General features: G+C 30.6%; 1 protein-coding gene across 1 annotated transcript; it reads left to right on the top strand.

Moving 5' to 3' along the window:
• Nucleotides 1-6,864: 6,864 nt before the first annotated feature.
• Nucleotides 6,865-15,765, top strand: LOC124845685 (calcium-transporting ATPase 4, plasma membrane-type-like). Its single transcript, XM_088097859.1, has 7 exons — nt 6,865-7,184; nt 10,870-10,924; nt 11,034-12,973; nt 13,058-13,216; nt 13,916-14,087; nt 14,171-14,469; nt 15,209-15,765. The coding sequence occupies exons 1-7, from the start codon at nt 7,008-7,010 to the stop codon at nt 15,509-15,511; spliced, it is 3,105 nt and encodes a 1,034-aa protein (XP_087953985.1). The 5' UTR covers nt 6,865-7,007; the 3' UTR covers nt 15,512-15,765.
• The last annotated feature ends 8,891 nt before the right edge of the window (nt 15,766-24,656 follow it).

Here is a 24,656-nt window from a genome sequence, read left to right as displayed (position 1 = left end):
CTACCAACTTAACGGATAGGACTTTATTCATACAATTTCTACAATTTTAGGACTTAATGTCTTCATTTTTAAAACTGGGTAATAAACAAAAATCCACCTCTTAACATGAAGACGAAATAAGCATTTAAGCCTTATTATTATTATTGCTATTATTAGTATTGTTATTATTATTATACTATTATTAGGAGTGTTATTATAAGTATAATCTAGTATGCTCTACTTTGTATCTTCATTTCTTTAACATACAAAAATCAATATTAAAATAATATTATTTATTTTTAATTAATTTGTTATAAAAATAACCTATAAATCATTATTTAATTGTTTTCACATTATCAAATTCTTTATTTAAATATTATATTTATAATTATACATAATTATAATACTTTAATATAATTATTTAAATACATTTTTCACTTAAATATAATAATTATCATATTACACAATTTACTTACATTTTATTTTAGAAATGATCCCTGCATACATATTTCATTTTAATAAAATATATAATTTAAAAGTTTAACTGTAAATTTTAATCATACAATTTGTTTAATACACGTCTCTAATAAATTATTGTTTTATAATTTAAAATAAACAAATTTATATCCAATTTTTATTTTTTAATTTAGTATTATTTTTATTTTTATTTTTATTATTAATAGTAGTATTATTAGTATAATATATTACTATTAATAATATTGGTATTATTAACTATACTTTCTATGATCCAATACATTAATTTAAAGAAATCAACACTGAAACAATACTATTTATTTTTAATTAATTTATTATAAAATATGTAACTACCAAGAAAATAAAGTGTTAAAATTTATAGGAGTTTTAAAATAATGAGATCGAATATTTTAAATGTTAAAATAATTCAATAATATAAATAGAAATTTATAAACTCGTCTCATTATCTAAAAACATTTACTATCTCTCTTGAACTGTTTCTTTGAGTTTTCTTTTTCTTCTCTATGATTTCTAACTCTTAAATTATTTATTTAATGATCAAAAAGTTTCTAAGAGATTAAAGCAGTGTATTCTACATTTTCATCTGATCAGTTTTCCTTTTAGAGTAAGTCAGTTTCTACTAATTTTTTTTAACTCGTAGTTTAAGACATATGTGACTACAAGTTTCTCCTATGTGTCATCCATCCCTCCTTTCTAGTTCTCTATTAAATCTAGGTCCTAAGGACTCACTTTTATCAAAATTATGTGGTTTGTAGGCATTCGTATGGTTTCTTGGATTTGAAGCAAGGGTAGATCATTGTGTAAAGCTTGGTATGTTTTATGATAAGGTAAAGGAAGCTAGTGTTCAGTCTTAGATTCTAATTATATAATATGATTTGTGGTAACTTGAATGATAGGATGATTCATTATGATTGAGATATCTACTCTAGTGTGCATTGTATTTTGATGATTTAATTAGTAGTATGATTGTTTGAGTTGCTTCATGCGATTTTGTTATGGAATGAATTTAATCTTGTGAATGTTGTTGTTGTGATGTTAGTGGTACTATATTGATGAAACGTTGAGTAAAAATGAGTTAGTAAGAGTTATATAGGTCATTTTGGTCTAAAATGGGGTTTTGATAGGTGAGATTTTGTAGGAGTGGTAAATAAGGGGGAATTAAAATTTAGGGTCTATTTTGTAATAATCTGGAACTTCTTTGAGTTGTGAGTTGATAAATATGAGTTAGGACATAGTGGTAGCCAATTGGTTGCGTTTTGAATGGTGTTAGATGCATTTTAGAGATTTTTAGTAGTGAGTTTTAGAAGTAGTACGTCTGAGGCAAACTGGAGGGCTTAGGATCTATTTTTGGATTATTTTGGACTTGTTCAGAATCCTAAGTTGCTTAGTTATGAGTAAAAGTTGGTATAATCGATTTATGGTCTATAAAGTTGTGTTGTAGTTGATTTTGAGTTAGAATTCAATGATAAAATGAGTTAAACTTGGTTTGGATTGGATCATATATACTTGGATAGGTCTATTGTGGCTTAGAATATCAAATACAAATAGTAGAAGTTGGTAGAATTGCATAGGATATGACATGTGAGGTTGAGGGGGGTGTTAATTTAGTAGTTTTGGGGTCTTGCAGAATTATGCATAGTGGTTGGGCAAGCAAGTAGCTCGTTCGACGAGTAAACAAGAGTTTTGGCAGTATGTTTCAAGGGTTGGGCGAGCTCCTTCGCTAGGCTGTGAGAGCTCTCTGTTTTCGCTCTAGGTGAGTTGGGATTGCTCGTTGGACGAGCTAGTGCTCGCTGAGCGTTAGGATTTCAGGCATTGAACTTCTAGGTTGCCCTTTCTAGGTTGTTATGTTTCATTTATGTATAAGTTTGGATGTAAATGGTATGATACTCAATCTTATGTTTTGTAATGCAACTTGAAATATATGATGGTGTGGAAGGACTATATGTAAAGTATGTGAATGATGCTTATAAGGATTTCAAGAAGAAGTCCTTGAGATGGTTATGTATAAGTGTATATATTGATATAGGATGCTAGTAATTAGGGGTTATTTTGACGCTTTTAATAACTTTGAGTCTCAACAAGAGAATGATAGTTATGTGATGGAGAGTAACAGAAAGTTCTTAGTTTATTGATTAATTGTTTGGCCATAGATGCTTGAAAGGATTAACCTTGAAGTGTGGTAATTGTTAACGAAGAAGTTGTTGTTATTCCACCTCCAAGACAGGGTCTCTATAGTTGGATATCAATACATGTATTCAGATGATCAGTCAAGAGTTAAATGGTGAAATGCGTATAAATATTATTAGTGGTTGATAATTGACTTATAAATTGATTTTGCAAATGATTTTATCTACTTTCTTTAATAACAATAACTTACCATTTTCTCTTTGTTTGTGTTTGTTTATTTCTTGAGATTGCAATAATCATCTTTATGATGTGAGTAGACGAGAAGCCTTTGTTGGATCAGGTGACGAAAATGCAATAGAGGAGTAGATTTAGTTTCTTTATCTTGTTGACCTTGTAAATTATATATATATAATTTCTTTTGAAAACATCTAGCTACACTTTATCTTTCAAGTTATACGAGTTTTTATTGATTGAGATTTTGTTTCTTTTTTCTAGTATATGTTATATTTTATAGTTATACCTGGATAACTATAACTGTTTCTCTATTTTTTTTTTCTACTGTTCCAGTTTTATTAAGGTGTGATCAATCTTATAATAATGTTAATACTATTGAAAATTTAGAATGTTACAAAATATATCCATAATTAATTATTTAACTTTTTTATAACATCTAACTTTTGTATTTAAATATTATATTTATAACTATTTATAATTGAATACTTAAATATAATTATATAAATAAATTATTTTTTAAATATCATAATAATTAATTAATTTTTTTAGCACAAATTAAAAATGAAGGAAAAAAAGACGATTCCTGTATTCCAACGGGTCTAAGACTCATTAGAGAGAAAAACAGCTTCAAGACTTCCCCACATCAATGTTCCAGACAATCAATAAATGTATTCATGTATTTATCAACTTAAAAATATTTTTAATTATAATATTTTGAAGGATATATAATTTTTAGAAATATATAATTTTTAAAAATGAATGTTAAGATTTTTTATTATAATCTTTTACATATAACATTCGTTTAATAGATAATTTAATGTAAAACTGTCAAAATATAGGATTTTAGAAGTGATTAATACATATTATTTTAGAAGTGCACTGTGATAAAACCTTAACAGGACGTTTGGCTTACAAGTTGTTACAAGCACATTTTTTTAATATCATAACACCAAATATAGTAGCTTTTTCATTTGTTTCCATTTAGATAGTAAAGAAAAGAAAACATGTAACAAGTATATAGAAAAACATTTTCATTTATATTTAATTAAGGTTACAAAGAGCTTATTAAACGAAAAGACTAAATTACACAAAATAAAAGCTAGTTCAATTACCACAAAAATATGTTTAAAAGTTATATATATATATATATATATATATATATATATATATATATATATATATATATATATATATATATATATATATATATATATGAGAGATTACTAATTAAATTTTTGGAGAAGATCTATGAAATAATAACCATTACTTTTAACATAAAGAAAATATGTTATTAAAAATATAAATAAAAATTGCAAAAGAAATTTGTTACCAAAATGTTCAATTAATACACGTGTAACTATAAAAATTATATATTTCTAAAAATATTATAATTAAAAATATTTCTAAACTATCTTTTATTTTTTATTTTATTTTAAAAAACAACTAATACACGTCACAATAACTATAAAGTCATGGATAATAAATAAGTATCTTTTATTTTTTATTTTAAATTAAATTTTAAAATTATTAAAATACTATTGGATTTAAAGTATGTTTTTTTTAATGGAGATTTTTTTAACCTAAAACTTGATACACTTTACTAAAATTAATAACTAAAAAAAATACCTTACATAAATTAGCAAACCCCTAATATTTAATATTTATATTTATAATTTCTTTCTTAATATTGATATTCCAATAAAAAATGTGTATCATTTTGACATTTGATACTTAATAATATGACATTAGTTTATTATTGTTTTTGCGGAGATTCAGAACATAGATCTTTAAATATATGACAAAATTATAGTGATGACTTAATTGTTCTTGATAACTAACATCAAAATTCTTATTTAGAGAAACAAATTCACTTGTAAAATATTTTTTGACGTTCAAGTCAATAATGAAATCACGCACAACCACTCCAAGAAGCAATAATCTTGATCTCCAAAATGTCTGGATGAGCAAAATAGATCGTAGGAAGAATTTTGAAGGTCGAAAAAAAATCACATTCCACCTCACAGAGATGAAAAGGGTCGTTGAGTCTCGTTCCCTTGTAGGGGTAACTCAACATTCCAATGCCTGAGTACAAAAAAAATTCAACGTTCCAACGCTAGAGTATAATAGTAACTCCACATTTTAGTGCCTAAGTATAAAAGTAGCTCGACATTCCAATACTCGAGTACATGAATAATTTAGTGAGTACAAGAACTACTTAACATTTTAGTGTTCGAGTACAAGAGTAAACTTTGTGTTTCAGTACCTGAGTACAAAAGTAGCTTGGCGTTTCAATGCTTGAATACAAGAACAACTCGACGTTCCAATGTCTGAATACAAAAGCAGCTTATTATTCTAGTGTCCGAGTATAAAAGTAAATTGACATTTCAGTGTCCGACTACAAGAGCAAGAGCAACTCAGCATTCTAATACCTAAGTACAGGAATAATTCATTGAGTACAAGAATAACTCAGTGTTTCAATGTTTGAATACCAAAGTAAACATAATGTTATAGTGATTGAGTATATGAGCAACTCGGTGTTCCAGTGTCCAAGTACAGGAGTAAATTGTCGTTTCAATACCCAAACATAAACTCCAAAACGAGCAATAGCTCGGGCTGAAGGGTGATTGACCTTAGCGATATCACTCAAAAAACTTGGATCGAAACATTGGTAACATAATAAAAGCCCTCACACAAGACATCGAGTTACTTAGACACTAACATAAGAAAAACCTTTAAATGAGGCATTGAGTTGTCTAGATGATAATATATGCAAAGGCATCAAATGAGGTATCGAGTTATCTATATGGTAACATAAATGAAAGTCTCAAACAAGGCACAAATTACTTAAACACTAACAAAAGCAAAACCCTCATATGAGGCACCAAGTTACTTAACGGTAACATAACAAAGCTCTCAGACAAGACATCGAGTTACTTAAACAATAACATAAGTAAAGCCCTTAAACGAGACATTGAGTCACTTAGACAAGAACATAAGCAAAGTCATTAAATCAGGCAACTAAGATATTTAGACAATAACATATACAAAACTCTTAAATGAGACATTCAAGTTACTTAAACAATAACATAAGTAAAACTCTCAAAAGAGGTACCTGAGTTAATAAATAATAACACAAGTAAAAAGCCTACCTAAGTTAGTAACATAAATTAAGCTTGCACAAATTTTTATGACAAACACATTAAGTTCACAAATCCTATAAATATACATGGTATATTACACTAGAAAATACACGCAATTTTCTCTTATTTACTCATATACTTATATAAATTCTAGAATTTTTTTACTAACTTAAACATAGTATATCCATTGGAAAAATAAGAACAATTATATTTTTATTTTTTGTAAAAAATATCATTTAATTAATATTTAAAATATTAAGACAAATATAAATATAATGTTTTTCCATAATTGAGATGAGATAATATTATTTTGTAAGAATGAAAAAAAAAACTACTTACCCATTAAATATGTAGATGAATTTTTATTTTAAAAATATAAATAAGATAATCCAACTCACATATACCATTTTCATCCTTAATTCTAACAATACCTATAAAAATGAATTAATTTGTCATCTCCACTCAATTATAAATATTATTGTGATGTTTTCTTACCATTTTCCTGTTCTCTCGTTTTCGAAAACATTTGATTGATAGATTGATATTGTTCTTCACGCAAACAATTATGTTTCACACAATATTGTTTTTTGTTCATGAGTTAAAGATCGTGAAAAGCAGTTCTTGATGTTCTTTACAGTCTTAGTTGCAAAGATATTTGTATTATTTTCCCATACATAAAATATGAAAGTTTTTTTTTTGTTTCCTATTTCAAACTTTATAAATTAATAACTAGAGTACAGGTAATAACAAAATCGTTACCTAATTTTTAAAATTGTTGACAAAATATGTGATAAAATCTACGTGGAACTCACTATGTCGTTAGTCTTGTGATCTAAGCTTTCCATTTTAATATTTTTATTTATCGCCGATTGAATCTCGTAATTGTTTTCTCATTTACGCGGTTGTGGAGGGTCAGAGCGATACCATTACTAGACACAACAAATAAAATATCCCATTCGCACATATCCTCAGAACCGACCCCTGCTCTGGATAATAAATGCAGAGTGATTCCTTTGGAGGAGCAGAAGCGCCATGGATGATTTCATGAATCTCAAGGATTTCGAATTGAATCCCAACGATCGCTCCATCGAAGCCCTCGCCAAATGGAGATCCGCCGTGTGGCTCGTCAAAAACCCTCGCAGGCGATTCCGTTGGGTTGCCGATCTCGCCAAACGCAAACACGCAGAGGAGAAGCGCCGCAAACTACAGGTTCTATCTCGCTTTTCTTCCTTTTTCCTCACTTCCACGTATGTGCTTTTACCTCAATGGTAGCTGGTAAAAAAGTTAGGTCATGAATCGTAATACGTCGTTGTAGTATAGACTCCGGAAGACGAAACCGACTGAACACTGTAGAGGAGTGTAGGAAAAACTTGAAACGAAACACAGTCACAGGCGAATCTGGCGGTGCCTGTTGTCTGAAACTGAAATTAGAGAGCGATTTTTTTTAGCAGCGGGAATTTGATACTGCTATAATTTAGGAATATGATTTTATGAAATAGTTAGTAGTAAATCTTAGAACTGTGATTCTAGGCATTTTGTTTGGGGAAAATATTCATTTTCATAATAATACATCTGAAAGAATTTGTGGAAGTTGGAAAAGTAAAAAAATGCAAAATAGAAGGGCATTATTTTTTTTATTAACGAAATTAATTTTTTAAGTGGATTTCCATTTCGAGAATGATTTTGTGAAGATTTTGTAAAAGATATTTCCGAAAATCTTTGTTTTTCAAAACATCTTATGGAATCATACATTTTCAATTTCTTATTTTTGAAAAATTAAAAAGAATCATCAAATTCATTTGATCTCAATTTCACTCTTGAATTGTAATCGTTACGTTTTCATAGGTGATTTTTTATGCAGTGAAAACTGACATTGCTGTTGTGGCTGTCCATTATAAAAATTTGGTTGCGAGGAAAGTCTATAATCTTTGACGATTCAGCGTTAAATGCGGATGTTGACCGTTTTTTAAAATCTTGAATTTACTTGGGAATATATGCCCTGTTTTCACATGCATGAATGATGCATTGCATTGCGGTAGTATTGTCGAAATTTTTTTTTTTAATTATTATTATAAATCGATTTGGCTGTTTTTTATTTAAAATCTGAATATAGTTTGACCTAATTGGATCTAGATTCAATTGGAGTCTTTAAAAATGTGAGTTTTAATTAATTTGTCAAACTTCACTGCAAACAATTTTATAAAAAACATAAAAAATCGAATATTAAATATAACTCTAATTGATTATCTATTGCAGAACGTATATTCGAATGGAAAGAAGAAATTCAGTTTATGTTAAGGCATACTAAGAATTCTGAATGTAACTGTCTTTAATATGGAAATAAAAAATTAATAAAGTTTGGCTTTCTATTGTTTCCAATATTTAAATTCTTTAATTGGATTATTTGTAATTAAAAATGTATATCTAATGCACTGTTTCAACTTAAATACAAATATAATAGACGTTATATTTTTTATTGATAAATAGATTTTGTTTGTGGTCATGAGTGGCCCGCTCTTATCTTTCTTGCGGATATTCAGTCATTTTCTGTGAAAATTATATTTGAGAAAATATTGCAGAGTTTTTGTACAATATTGCTTATGAATTATGTAAGTGGGTATTGGTAATTAAATATAAAAAGGGTAAAAGTCAATGAAGATGTCTCTATCGAACATTAGTATGATCTTTCTTTTTATGTAAAGCTCAATCAAAAAGTTAAGGACGATATTATGTAAAGCTCAATCAAACGAGGAATTTACCTTTGTACTAACTGAGGCGAACTTTCTACTTTTCTTCTTTCTTTAATTCCAGATTTTTAGTTTGTTATATTATACTTCCAGTACATAAAAGATAACATATTGGTTTTTTTTTAAAATAAAAATGACATAGTCTTATATTAAGATTGTTTAAATAATGTAAATTATTTGATTATTCAATACTAAATTATGCAGCAGTAATAGATTGATTTTTTATGTGACGAATGTTTTTTAGTCACATATTAAAAAACAATTTATGTTTTTGGTAAGATATTAAAAACAAATTCTATTTATTATAATATATAAAAATATAACTGTTACTGACCCAACGAATACTTTCTGTAGTAACTAGGGATCTTTATTTTGTGTGCAGATTAAACTATTGGAAAAAGTAGCCATGATATGTGGTTAAAGAAAAACAATATGCTCTGTTTTCTAAATACTCAAGAATAATTGTTTATATCGATGGACTTGGTCATTCAGTGGCTAACGTGTCGTTATCACGTTCGTTGTTGCCGTTATCCCCAAAAAAGTTGTTGGGTTTTAGTATATTTTAATTGGACTAAGTTGGGAATGGACGGCAACAAACGTGACTGTCGACGTTGAGGCGCACTGCAGAATGTGAAATTATGTTTGTCCTCTGATGCTCATTTGGAGTTTTTTCTACGGCCTTTCATTTTTTTTTCTTTTTTAATTTATCTTATCTATAACTTTCAGCAACGAAGTTTCCTGGAAATTTCCGCGACCAACAAGCATTTACTTTGATGATGTAGTTAATGCGATCGACCTTTTTTTGGTAAAGTTAATTGATAAGATGAAGATAAAATTAAAGATATTTTGGTATTTTATTTCATTTTTTAATTAAGCTTATTTTATGTTTTTTTTCTTTTCTATCTCCTTTTTCTATCTCTACTTTGTATGCATCCTAAGACAAACATTGTCCGTGTTAAGTGCTTCAACTAAAGTTTGCATCAGAAAAAAAAGTATTTTGACATTCTCGTTTAGAAAAACAACCATGTTACAAATATTTTTAATAGTAAAATATAATAAAATATTAAAATAAGATATTTAATTGAAATATACATTATATTATTTAATTAAAAAGTGATAAAAATAGGTGTGAGATGAGTGTAGAAAATTTAATGGTTGTAAATTATAGTTTAACAGTTCGGTTTAATAATATATGTTAGTAATATCTATGATAATTTCGAATAAGGTGATAAAGTTTGATTTTTCTTACAATCTAGCACCTGAACTAGGATTAGCTGGAATCTAACGAAGGCTTCCGGTTAGGAAAGGTTTAAGATTAAAAGATGCTTATACGATGGAGTTTAACAATTCTAAAATGAATGGATCACATTATTTGAGAATAAAGGAAGAAACGTGGATATTTCATCAGAAAATTAGAACACTTGGAATTTTAGTAAATTAATCATGTCTCATGTAGAAGGAACACTAACAACATTTTCTTTAACGCTCTTCTTCTAATATTTTCTCTGTTCTTTATTTCTTAGTAAAAGTGTTGTTAAGATTCCATGTTTACCTTCTTCTATTATATGTGAGGACTTATCTTAGAAAAGTGAAATGACATAAATATTGCATTTCATAACTATATTTGAAAACGAAACATAAAAGGGAAAAGAAGTCAATATCATCCTTATAACGGACTGTGAATACTGAAATTGGGGTTTAATTTTGATATTCATGAATCAGTATCATTCGTCAGCATTACACTGGGCTAAGAAGCTTACATTTATAACTCAGTGGCTGTTCTAAATTGATGTACTGTAGGAGAAGCAGTACAAGCAAGCCTTAGCCTAGAATAATTCTAACTTTAATTTTATACAGTAATTGACTTGATCATAAGATTCACTCTATTTTTTCTTCTAAGAATTCACATAAACATTCACAAAGTACAATTTTAGCAATGATTATATGAAATACCTTGTCTATAGAAATGATAAAGGATTTTGCATTTTTCTTTGAAGGGACATGTCATTCTTAGTGTTAAATGCTAACGCATGACCATGACCTCTATCAGATGCAATGATCCCTGTTCCCCTATTAAATTTTCTTTTGGATATACATTGTTAATTTGTTATTTAGTTTAACAATACTATGTTAATCTACTCCATCAGGGAAAGATTCGGGCCATTATCTATGCTGAAAGGGCAGCAATGCAATTTATGGAAGGTAAGGTGCTCCAATTTTATAATTAAAATTCATATGATTTTTTAGAACTAATTATTTTTTCTTAACTTGTGGTCTTTCTCTTATAAGTTCATCTGATTTTCTTATCCAGCTATTGCTCCAGCTGAATACAAGGTGTCAGAAAAGACGAGAGAAGCTGGTTTTGGCATTGAACCAGATGATATTGCCTCACTGGTTCGAGGCCATGATTACAAGAGCTATAAAAGAATCGGTCAAGTTGAAGCAATTATAGAGAAACTTGGTGCCTCGGTTGATGACGGTGTTGGTAGCGGCAGTATAGATACCAGGCAGGAGATTTATGGAGTCAACCGTTATACTGAGAAACCTTCTAAAAGCTTCCTGATGTTTGTTTGGGAAGCACTGCATGACTTAACACTAATCATTCTCATGGTCTGTGCGCTAGTTTCTATAGCCATTGGGCTTCCCACCGAAGGATGGCCAAAAGGTGTTTATGATGGTCTGGGAATCATACTTAGTATCTTCTTGGTAGTCAATGTTACTGCTATCAGTGACTATCAGCAATCCCTGCAGTTCAGGGATTTGGACAAGGAAAAGAAAAAGATCTTTGTTCAGGTTACAAGGGACAGAAAACGACAGAAGGTCTCAATTTATGATTTGGTTGTGGGAGATATTGTTCATTTGTCAACTGGTGATCAAGTTCCTGCTGATGGCATTTATATATCAGGATATTCTTTGGTAATTGATGAGTCAAGTTTGACAGGTGAGAGCGAACCAGTAAATATAGATGAAAAAAGACCTTTTCTTCTTTCGGGAACCAAAGTTCAAGATGGTCAGGGGAAGATGATAGTTACGACTGTCGGCATGAGGACTGAATGGGGAAAGTTGATGGAAACTCTAAGTGAGGGTGGAGAGGATGAGACTCCACTACAGGTGAAATTAAATGGAGTTGCTACAGTTATTGGTAAAATTGGTTTGACTTTTTCTGTGCTGACATTTCTGGTGTTGACAATAAGGTTTGTGGTGGAAAAAGCAATTACTGGTGATTTTTTCAGTTGGTCTTCAAATGATGCATTGAAGCTGCTGGACTACTTTGCTATTGCGGTAACCATAATAGTTGTTGCAATTCCTGAAGGATTGCCATTAGCTGTAACACTTAGTCTTGCTTTTGCAATGAAAAAGTTGATGAAGGATAAGGCACTTGTGAGACATCTTTCTGCTTGTGAAACTATGGGTTCGGCAACTTGCATCTGCACAGATAAAACAGGAACATTGACCACTAACCACATGGTGGTTAATAAACTTTGGATATGTGGAAGGAGCACGGAGATTAAAGGCTATGAGAGCGTTGACAAACTAAAGACAGAGGTACCTGAAGAAGTTTTAAGCATCCTTTTGCGAGCTATATTTCAAAATACTTCTTCTGAAGTAGTTAAGGACAAAGATGGAAATTCAACAACATTGGGCACACCAACAGAATCGGCATTATTGGAATTTGGCTTGCTTTCAGGTGGCGATTTTGATGCGCAGCGTGCAACATATAAGATACTTAAGGTTGAGCCTTTCAATTCAGTCCGGAAGAAGATGTCTGTGCTAGTAGGTCTTCCTGATGGAGGTGTTCAAGCTTTCTGCAAAGGTGCTTCAGAAATAGTATTAAAATTGTGTAACAAAGTTATTGATCCTAGTGGAATAGTTGTTGATCTTTCTGATGAGCAGGCAAAGAACGTCTCTGACATTATAAATGGCTTTGCCTCTGAAGCTTTGAGAACTCTTTGTTTAGCTGTCAAAGATGTAAATGAATCCTCAGGGGAAACCAGCATCCCTGAAGATGGCTATACTCTGATAGCCATTGTGGGAATTAAGGATCCTGTGCGCCCTGGGGTTAAGGAAGCTGTTCAAACTTGCTTAGCTGCTGGAATAACTGTCCGCATGGTTACCGGTGATAACATAAATACAGCGAAAGCTATAGCTAAAGAATGTGGTATACTTACGTGGGATGGTGTAGCTATAGAAGGACCCCAATTTCGTGACTTGTCACCAGAGCAAATGGAGAGTATTATACCAAGAATTCAGGTCGTGATCCCACATTGTAAATTCTGTGATTTTCATCACTCATTTGTGAAGTTTCTCTTTCTAAGTTTCTTAACATGGTTTCAGGTTATGGCGCGATCCTTACCTCTTGACAAGCATACCTTAGTAACCCGTTTGAGGAATATGTTTCGTGAGGTTGTAGCTGTTACTGGCGATGGAACCAATGATGCTCCTGCACTGCATGAGTCGGACATTGGGCTTGCTATGGGCATAGCTGGAACTGAGGTTTGTGTCCCTGATATGTTTACTATGGTGAACCTGACGGTATTACATGTAGCAGTTCATTATACTGTTTTTGGGTCGTTGCCGGTATCTTGTTTAAGACAAACTATTGTCTTCAGTTTTAGCTACATTTTTCCTTTCCCTCTTGTCCCTCCTTTCACTCTTTTGTTTAGAGTGGTGGAGCCTCACTACTACATCCTTAAACAAGTCTGCTATTATTTAAATTCAGAAAGGCGTATAGTCTATATACAATGGAGAAAAGAAAACTTCAATTTTAGAAAACCTGGCGATAGTTTCCCTCTTAAATTCGTGAACATTTATACCTTTCAAGGACATAATCTCCTATTTTACGTGTTGTACCTTTTTGTTTTCAAGGTTTAATTACTCATCTGATTCTTATAGCTAAAAGCTCTTATCCTTTTAAATTCCTAAAGATACCTTTTTTAATCTTTTTAGTCTCTGCATATACCATTTCAGTTCTTTTATTCCTTACACCAAAGATTTAAAGGGACTAAAAACGGTATCTGAAAGGCTAAATGAAGATTTTTCAAGTATAGGGACAAGGACACTAAGGAAAAGTTTTTGTAATTATAGGGACAAAATAGTAATTAAATCTATTTTCAAAATCCATGTCCTGTCTATTGCCTAGTTGTTGTTATCAAAATTTAATAATGTTTTCTTTTTTGAATTATCCTATTACAGGTTGCCAAAGAAAATGCGGATGTCATTATAATGGATGATAACTTCACTACTATTGTCAATGTGGCCAGATGGGGACGGGCCATATACATAAACATTCAAAAATTTGTGCAGTTTCAGTTAACAGTCAATATTGTTGCTCTGATTATTAACTTTGTTTCTGCATGTATCACAGGTTTGTCATGAATTTCTATTTCCATTGGTGTTGTTGAATATGTTTCAATCAACAGAAGACTTAGTCTTTTTCCTTATTTTCAGGATCTGCTCCCCTCACAGCTGTTCAGTTGCTTTGGGTGAACTTGATTATGGACACTCTGGGCGCATTGGCTTTGGCCACTGAACCTCCGAATGATGGACTTATGCTAAGACCCCCTGTTGGAAGGACAACAAGTTTTATTACCAAATCCATGTGGAGAAATATTTTTGGTCAAAGTATATATCAACTAATTGTTCTTGCGGTTCTCACTTTTGACGGGAAGAGACTACTGAGAATTGATGGTCCAGATTCAACTATAGTGCTCAACACTTTGATATTCAACTCCTTTGTATTTTGCCAGGTAAAATTCGTATGCACCCTCACATCAATTGTGATTGACAAATATATGATTAAATGTTTTAAAGATGAAAAGTGGAAGAAAATTTTAACATAATTAAACGATTTAGTGAAGTTTGACAGAATTGGTGTTAGAAAAATTAACAAATATGTGAAATAAATACTCAATTTGGTTCTAAAAAAGATTGAAAAGTCAAAATTGTTCATGAATAATTTTTTTATAACTATTGTATAGAATTCTCATAAAAACCCTATTAACAAAAAAATTTACAAAAAAATACTTAGATGGTATAATATTCGAATACTAATTTTCATAAATTACGTATTTATTCCAAATAATATGATTAAACTTTCTCGAGTGTATAGATGATTAAGTGAAAGTTTAAAGTAAATAATACATGATTTGACAGTATAAAATGTATTTAATTCAAGCACTTAGCAAGATACTTGACTTAACTGATTTAAAATGATTTTGGTTTCCTTAAATTTGTTGAATTCACTTCCTAAAATTGTTTTTTTTAACTTAAAATGATCAAACTTTGTCTATTATTTTTCCATAGTGCTAACCGTGTACGGCTATGAAACTCAGTTTTAGCATTTTAATACCTTAGCTATTACCTCTATGATACCTAAAAATTTGGCCTTAAATACTATTTTAAACCGTTGAGGCAAAATGATCAAACTTTCCACTGTATTTTGCTAATTTTGTTTGCTGTTTTCCTTTTGCCCCATTCCTTTGCCAGGTTTTCAATGAGATAAACAGCCGAGATATTGAAAAGATAAACATATTCAAGGGGATTTTTGAGAGCTGGATATTTTTTACGGTTATTTTGTCGACAGTGGTATTTCAGGTAGTGATAGTTGAGTTCCTGGGAACACTTGCCAGCACAGTGCCTTTAAGCTGGGAATTCTGGGTACTCAGCGTGGTAATTGGAGCAATTAGCTTACCCATAGCTGCTATACTTAAGTGCATCCCAGTTGACAAAAGAGAAGCCACATACCACCATGATGGTTATGAGCCACTGTCTGGTCCCGAGCTCACATAAAGTACGTCAACACTATTATATCTTTACCCTTCTATCATTTTCTTTTTGTAAATCTGGCTGAAATTTTGGCCTTTCTTGTCTGTGTTCTAATTTTTAAGAAACTTTCTAAACATTAAAAAAATGGAGTTAGGAATAGCCACACACGTTCTTAATTCATATCGATCAATATGATTGAACAAATTTATTTGATTCAGAGTTTTAGTCTTAATGGGATTCAACTCAAATTCAGTCAATAGAACTATTTGATTTTATTAGGTTGGATTGATTTGAGTTGTGAAAAAAAAGTTGAATATTTGAAGTCAGTTTCACGTGACTAATTATTGATTTGAATTTTTTTATTTTTATCTTTTCTAATCTGGAAACGGTTACTACAAAGCTAATCAAAGTTTTTTTTTTTAAAAAATGAAAAATGTTTTTTTTTTCTATAATGACTAGTTTTGTGATGCAATTTGGCAAAATATCATTTCCAAATTAGAAATTTGTTGTGTTTTTTTCTCTTCTTGGCTATAAATCTTTAATGGAGAGAGGAACAAAAAAGTTGACATTTGAAAATAGTTATAATGTAAAATTATAATAAAGTTTTATATAATTTTAAGAAGAAAAAAAGAGAACCTTTCATCTTGTCCATTTTTTAATAGATAATGGATGCTATAGAAATTTCAGATTTTATGAATATATGGTGAGAATACATATTTATGGTAGACAAAAAGGTATATACTTAGACTGACTTTATAATCCTGTTTAACCTAAATGTAATTCAAAAATAACTCTAACCTTCTAGTAATTTTTTTTCTCAATAAAATAATTATGGATGCTTGTTGGAATAAAACTAGCACCAAACTAATTTTAAGTCTAACAACATAGCATGTGTTTTTTTTATCAGCATGTGTAATCTCGACTTTACATAGCATTGCAATACCTACTTTACAAATTATATTTTTTTTTTCTATTTCAAAAAATAATGATAATTCTGTCATGAGATCTTAACAATTAAGGAAAGTACTATTTTTTTTGTCTCCCTGAAATAAAAGTTATATATTTATTTCATTTTATTCTTAACAAAACAATTACAGTCTTAAAAAATTTGGACTTAGAATCTTTTATGGTTGGATTTGTTCTTCGTTATGGACTTGCTCATGTGGCGTTCTCATAATCATAATTTGTCTCAGTTTACACTTCTTCAACAAACACATTTTCGTGAAAGTATAATATCAACATGTCAAGGTTCTCTCAAGGCATCTTCAAAGAATAATCTCTATTAATGATGCTTATATTAAGTAAAAATTTGCATATACATACATCAATCAAATAATTCTAGTTGAATAATACAAAAGGACCTTAAAATTGTAGAGCTAGCTTAAAAACTCTAGTTCACCTTATAATTACTTTACAATATCACCTCCACTAAGACTTATCACCTATTGAAGGGATGAGATAATTATTTATCAGCATAATGCTTCAGTACATATTGTCCCGTAGTTTATCAATAAAACCTTTTTGTTTAGAGAGATGGTTATAAATTAATTTTTTTTGAAAAAAACTTAATGATTTAGTTTTCTAATTTGCTAGTTTGATTCATTTTTTTTTTCAATTTAGTCGTTTAATTTTTTTTTTGAAAAGGTTTAATTTGATATTTAAGTTGTGTCAATTCTTAAATTTTTAATTTTTTAATTTATTTATTTATTTTAATTTAAAAGATATAACCTATCACATGTCAAGATCATGATTACGTAACCATCACTTAACACGTGACAATTTTTTTAAATTAAGAAAATTAAAAAATTAAAAGATTTTAATAAAAGGAAGGATTAAATTGAACCTAAAAATATTAAAGGATTAAAATAAACCAAAATCAACAAATTAAAAGACTAAATCTCTAATTAAGTATTAAAAAACTTTAAATGAGTCTCACATGTGTTGTAGTTGTTAAAATAGGAAGATGTTTGAAAGACTTTTTTTCATCTACCTCCAAATAACATGGTGCCAACAAAGGATGGTGGGTTGTTGCTATTTTATCATGAAGATACTTTTACTCTCCTAAGACAATCATGATGTTGGTAGTAAGTGGTGGTATTGAGTGTGATGGTGTTTGAAATTATTATAAGAGAATTACATAGTGTAATGATGTGAAACACAGAATGAAGAAAATAAATAGAGAGCTCATGGTAGTGTGTGTACCGAGTAGAGAAGAATAGTAGTGAAGTCACATTAGAGTGTGCATACCGTGGTTGTGAAGTAAAAAAAAAAAAAAGTGTCTTTGAGCAATTAATAAAATTGAGGTTTGGGTTTCAAAGCAAAGTGTCTCGCTAATATCAAATTAGTATCAGAACTAGTTAGATCCATCATTGATTTCGTGAGTTAGTGAGGGAGTTGGTAAACAAAATTAAATGTGTGAGGAATAAGAGAGTTCTCACTTTATCAAATTTTTAGAGTTTATTGAAGATGGTTACAAATTACAATATTGTTTTGTTTGGTCACAAATTAGATGGGAAACTAGATTATAAGTATGGAGCATGATTGATGTCCATCCATTTGAAAGCTCACAGTATTTGGAGTTTTATTGAATCAAGTTTAAAGTAAGGAGTTGATGATGCACTCATAAAAAGAACCTTCTGGCACTATCACAAATTCATCCAGTGTAAACTACTGATTTTTGGCAAAATAGTAAATGTCAAACCAACCAAAGAAGCGTGGAATTTTTTGAAGTGGTCATACAAAGGAGTAGAGAAATCTCATAAATCCATACTATAGTTTATGCGTCCAGAATATGAAAAGTATGAGATGTCTAGTTCAAAAATATGAATAATATTTTCCATGGATAACAGACCTTGTTAATAAGATGAAGGTATATGGAGAATCCTAAAAACAAGGTGATGGAAATTTTTTTATGTAACATGCCAATGAAGTTTGATCATATGTGGTGGCTACCATAATTGAGTCCCTCACATACTATGATAGTTGTAGAATTGTAAGGTAACACTGAAAGTCATGTGAGTAAAAATTTTAAGAAAATTGAAAGAGTAAATAAGTCAAGTGAATTTGATCAACATAACAAAATCCAGTCAAAGTGAAGACAATAAAGGTTGCGAAGATGAAAAGATAAATTTTAGAGGTGAAGGTTGTGATAACTTTAGAGAAAAAGGTTTTTGTAATTTCAGTCAGCAATGGAAAGACAACTTTAGGCTACCTAATCAAGAAAGAGGTGAACACAATTTTAGACCTATCAATTGTGGAAAAGGAACAACTACTAAGAAAGGACAAATTTCAATTACACCAATGTTTAAAGTTCGAGCATATAGTTGTATATTGCATATTCAAACAATAGCCAGATATAATAGAAAATCAATATCAACATACTAGTGAAACTTTTGATAACTCATATACTTTACTTCTAGTAGAGAATAATCTTGTCGGCGATGAAATAATTTAATACTTAAATACTTACTACAAAAACCACGTGTGGGGAAAATGAGTTATTTTCCCCACTAGATGAAACAGTCAAATCTATTGTGAAGTTTAGAAATAATACAAATATTCTAATTTTGGGGAAAGGAAGAATTGCTATTTGATTAAAGGATGACTATCAGAATTTCATCTATGATGCTTTCTATGCTTTTGGTATTCATCAAAATCTATTGAGTATAAGACAATCATCAGAAAGAGGCTACAACATGCATTTTAGTAAAAATGACTTCTAATCGCTTATTTCCTTTGAAATTTCAACATAGAGAATTATCTTGCTTAAGTTCTTTCATACCAAATGATGATTGGCTATGTCACATGCGCTTTGGACATTATCATTTTTCTGGATTAATTTTTTTTATCAAGAAAAGAATATGAATCTAGATTGCCTGTTATAAAAATTTCGGAAAGTGTTTGTGAGACATCATGTGAAATTGGAAATAAGAACAAAGAATATTTTCCAACCAGAAAGTTGTGGAAAGCAAGAAAGCCATTGGAGATTGTTCGTTTAGATTTGGGCATGATTGAGATAATCGACCCATGGCGGTAGCAGATATTTGTATACTTTCATTGAAGACTTTAGCTTGGGTATATTTTTTGAAATAAAAATTAGAAGCATGTGATGCCTTTAAGTCATTTAAGGCATTTGTGGAGAAACAAAGTGATTGTAAGATTAAAGCACTAAGGACAAATAGAGGCAAGAATATCTTACTTGTGTAGATTTCTTTGACCACCATGGGATTTAACATCAACTAACAAACAAATACACTCCTCAACAAAATGGAGTTGAAGAAGGAAAGAATAGAATAATCATGGACATGGTGACATGCATGCTTAAAGTTAAACAATTTCATAGAGAATTTTGGACAAAAGTAGTTTCTATTGTTGTGTATATTTTGAACAGGTGTCCAACTTTGTGATAAAACACCAAAAGAAACTTGGAATGGAAGGAAGCCCTCAATTCAACATCTCAAATTTTTTGGATGTATATCATATGTCCATGTACTAGATCAAATCAGAGAGAAGCTTGATGATAAAGGAGAGAAATACATCTTTATTGGTTACAATACTAACTCAAAAGTGTACAAGTTTTACAATCCAATGGCAAAGAAAGTAGTCATCAGCAAGGACGTGACATTTAACAAAGAAGAAATGTGGAATTGGTCTTCCAAAGCTCAAAATAAACCTGCAGTAAATCTATACAGTTATAAAGAGGAGGACGATCATGTAGATCTAACACTTGCTGAACCAGAAATATCAAGCAGACCACAAAGGCAACAAAAACTACTAGTTAGATTGGAGGATTATGTTATAGAAAATGATAATGATCCATCTGATGAAAAAAATATTGATTTTTCTTTATTTATAAATTGTGAACCTGTAACATTTGAAGAAGTTTCAAATAATCAACATTGGAGGAAAGAAATAATTGAATAAATCCATGCCATTGAGAAGAATCAAACATAGGAATTGACATACTTACCAATAAACAAAAGGCCGATTAAGTAAAGTGGGTGTACAAAACTAATTCCAAACCCATTGGAGAAATGGATCGCTACAAAGCAAGGTTGGTAGCAAAAAGGTACAAACAAAAACAATGTATTAATTATTTTGAGATATTTGCTCCTATGGCTAGATTAGATACAATCCGTATGATTATCTCTCTATCAACTCAAAAATAATTTGAAAATTAATCAAATGGATGTTAAGTCTACTTTTTTTTAAATGACACTTTAGAAGAAGTATATGCTAAGCAACTTGCAGGATATGAGATTGAAGATGAGATTGAAGGCAAAGAAGATAAAGTCTACAAGTTGAAGGTGTTATATGGCTTAAAACAAGCACCAAAGGCTTGGTATAAAAGGATTGATTCTTACTTTGCGCAAAATGGTTTTCAAAGATGCTTGTTTATCATACTCTGTATACCAAATATGTTGACGCTAATAATATTCTTATTGTCTACCTTTATGTTGATGATCTTATTTTTATTAGCAATATTCTAAAGATGATTACAGAATCTAGGGAGGTCATGATTAAATATTTTGAGATGACACATTTAGGCCTAATGTCATATTTTCTTAGCATTGAAGTCATTTAGCATAATGATAGAATTTTCATCTCTTAGAAGAAATATGTTACAAACATTTTGAAGAAATTCAAAATGGAGAATTCAAAGTCAATATCAACACCTGTTGAAGAATAATGAAGTTGAAAAAAAACAACGATGAAAGAAGAATTAATTCAACCTACTACAAGAGTTTGATTGAATGTCTTAGATATTTGATTGCTACTAGACTAGACATTGTCTTTGGAGTAGGATTGTTGAGGAGATTCATGGAAAAGCCACGTGCATGTCACTTACAAGGAGCAAAGAAAATTCTCAGATATATCAAAGGTACTCTAATCGAGTAAATTTTTTATGTTAATATTAATGATATGAAGCTTGCTGAATATACAGATAATGATTAGAAAGGAGATGTTGAAGTAGGAAAAAACACGTCAGGGGATGCACTTCATTTATGAGTAGGTGCAATCCTCAAAGAAACAACCTATTGTTCTTCTCTCAATCGCTGAAGCAGAATATATGGCAAGAACTAGTTGTTCAACTTAGACAATATGATTAAGAAGAATTCTTGAAGTGATGCATCAAAAACAAGATACTTCCATAATGATATTTTGTGACAACAAGTCAGCAATTGCATTATGCAAAAATCCAGTATTTCAAAATAATCAAAACACATAGATATTCGGTTTGACAAAATTCGAGAATTGATAACCGAAAAATAAATAGTGATCGAGTATTGTGCCATTAAAAAACAAGTTGTTGATATCTTTGCAAAGTCACTAAAATCTAAGTTACTTATAAAAAAAAGAATATCTGGAATGGTAGAAACTTGGTTTAAGGAATATGATTAAAAGACTCTTTCCCAATCGCCTCCAAATAAGGTGTTAATAAAGATGGTGAGTTTTTTTTTTATCATGAAGATATGTTTACTCCTCCAAAGACAATCATGATAACTGTAGAAGGTAGTGGTATTGAATGTAATGGTGTTTGAATGCATAATGCAATACATTATGTGAAACACACAATGAAGAAAACAAATAAATAGAGAGTTCATAATGAGGAAAACAAATAAATAGAGTTCATGATAACGTGTGTATCGAAAAGAGAAGAAAAGTACTAAACTCATATTTAGTATGTGAAGTAAAAAAGAAAAGAAATGTATGTGTATGTGAGAGCAATGAATAAAATTAAAAATGTTTGAATTTTAAAGCAAAACGTAAGTTCCATGTCTCATTATTGTTATCAGATATACTTCATTGTCACCTTTTCCTATAACATTAGAGCGCTAAGGGAAGTGAGGTTGAATTGTAATGCAACTCTGCCTAATGCAAAAACATTTCCCATAACTTCAATTCAATGTCCACAAAAGCTCACAGAAAACACATTATTTATCAACGACCCTTTACTGACGACCTTCTCGCCTTCGGTAAAGGGATGATGACATAATTTACTGAGGGCTTCTGGCTTTCCATAATGTCCTCGGCGGCTTTAAGTCAAAAATTTGGGGTTCGTCCCCAAATTACCCAAGTTTCAGAAATCCCTCTCTCCCCAACACTTTTGTCGTGCTTACCCTAAGCCAAAGAGGAGAAGGTGCTTTGTTTCTTGGAGTGCCATTTTGGATGCCCTAAGGCGTTCTCGTGTTATTGACGTGGAGCTCTATTCGTTGGTGGTGGTGTTTTACGGTTTGTGTGGGTAGGGTTCGTGGTGTTTGCGGTAGGGTAGTGAGTCGTGGTAGTTGGCGTTTGCGGCAGTGGTGGTGGGTTGTCAAGGTTGGCTTGACGGCGATGTTGGGGTAAAGTGGGCTTGTTAAGTTCGTAGGGTCGTGGTGTATAGAGGTTGGCATTGCCGACCATTTTGCTTTCGAGGTAAGTTTTGCGTTTTAGAGTTAGGATTTCAAAATTGATTCCCTTTCTAAGGAAGGAGTCAGTCATTAACATGAAAGAATTATCTTTGTATGAACTGTACTCTTACTTATTGGCCAATTGCAAGGATGCATATTAATAGTCCCAAATTTGTGTGTCTGGTGTCAGTGCTCTTGAAGCTATATTTTATACTAAAGTTTCTAGATCACTTGAGTTTCACATATCAACCTTGTCTCTCTAAGTTATAATCAATTGTATTCATCTTTCACTTCATTTCTATTAGAGGAGCTGCTTATATGTTATGTTGATTTTGGAAGTGGGGAAGGGATGATCTATAAGTTTACACTTAGTTCTAGTTGAATTGGATATGTATAGGTGATTTCCACTTTCAATGATTTAATGTATATATATTTTATAATGTAGATTAATCTTTTTGTTCTAAACAACAATCCTCTATAGATATATGGCTTGCAGTTTGTGCAACTGTAAAAGCAGCTTGCTCTAAAGATAAAGTTGCACCAACAGAAGTACAGGGTCTGGGATTTGTAGCTACTTGTTTTCTTGGTATGATATAGTTTTGAAATTGTTGCTCCCTCTCCCTTTTACAACATGGATTATTTTGTAATATGACACTAAATGACTCTTAAAACACTAAAATTCTTAGCATTGTCGTTGTTATGATAAATGAATCATGTTTTAATGCTCAATTTCAGTTTTAGTGGTACTTGATTTTTTTGTACCTTTATGTGGTTTGTGGTGCATATTAAAGGTTATTTAAAGATTATTATATGCTGCAAATGTAGGTTTTTGGAGGAAGACCCAGTGTTCATTAGAAGTTGTTTACAAATTTTGAGGTCTTCCAAATTAGGAGAAGTTGCGCATCTAAAAGTAGTATGTAGTTAGTGATATTTAATTGTATTTTCAAAGTCTTGTTATTGCTGCCTGAATGTGTAATTATTGTAAAATTTGTTGGGTATGTGCTGATTTTAGCAATGTAGATAAACTTATTGGAATATTGTGAATTGTCAACTTGTATTGGATATAAACTGTGATCTATATGGTCAAAAACTGTATAACAGACCTAGAATCTGAGCCTTAGGTTAATCTTTTTGCATGAACTTTGTTTGTTTCTTTGTATAAGAATGCTTTTGTCTCTAGGTTCCTCTCTTCTGTTGCTTGGTTCCAATCCCTTTGTTGAGCAGGGATTGTTTGTGATAGCCCTCCTTAATAAACTTTCAAAAACAGAGTGTGTGTGAGACCTAATCACAATGCTCTAACCTTGATCTCACTCTCTCCCTCTCTGTCCAACATCCAATCACATTTAAAATAAGTGTTATTCTTTGACCAAAAAACACATAATACTAAAGTAGCCTAAGAAACTACAAAGACATTGTTCTAACAAGTTTCGAACGGTAAAACCTATCTAATAAAAAACTGACACTACAAAAAGTACCTAAAACTCAAAATATGAGATTCTAGAACCTAAAACTAGTAAGTAGAATAGGCTAAAAGTGCTAAGAATTAAAACTGTATTGAAATACTTATTGACACTATCTAGACAAGTTTTAAAAGATAAAAATGAAGTGACAATTCCAAAATAACAACAAAACAAAATTTGAGTATTGAACACCTAAAAAAGTCTACTAAAGAGGTGAGAAATTGACAATTCATCTAAAGTAGGCTAAGAATATGTGATGTTCATATCCTAACAAGTTTAATGTACTTAAATGAAGCTAGGAAACAAGTCTAAATGGTT

Source organism: Vigna umbellata, chromosome 8, assembly GCF_029865625.1.
Source record: "Vigna umbellata cultivar VRB3 chromosome 8, Vumbellata_1.0, whole genome shotgun sequence".
Classification (NCBI taxonomy): Eukaryota; Viridiplantae; Streptophyta; class Magnoliopsida; order Fabales; family Fabaceae; genus Vigna; species Vigna umbellata.
This window is presented reverse-complemented; position numbering and strand designations above follow the sequence as displayed.

Excerpts from the sequence above, each read along its gene's own strand:
- LOC124845685 (XM_088097859.1), top strand. The coding sequence starts at position 7,008 with ATGGATGATTTCATGAATCTCAAGGATTTCGAATTGAATCCCAACGAT. Across the intron at positions 10,925-11,033 it reads AGCAATGCAATTTATGGAAG|CTATTGCTCCAGCTGAATAC; the intron begins GTAAGGTGCTCC and ends TTTCTTATCCAG. Across the intron at positions 14,470-15,208 it reads ACTCCTTTGTATTTTGCCAG|GTTTTCAATGAGATAAACAG; the intron begins GTAAAATTCGTA and ends TTCCTTTGCCAG.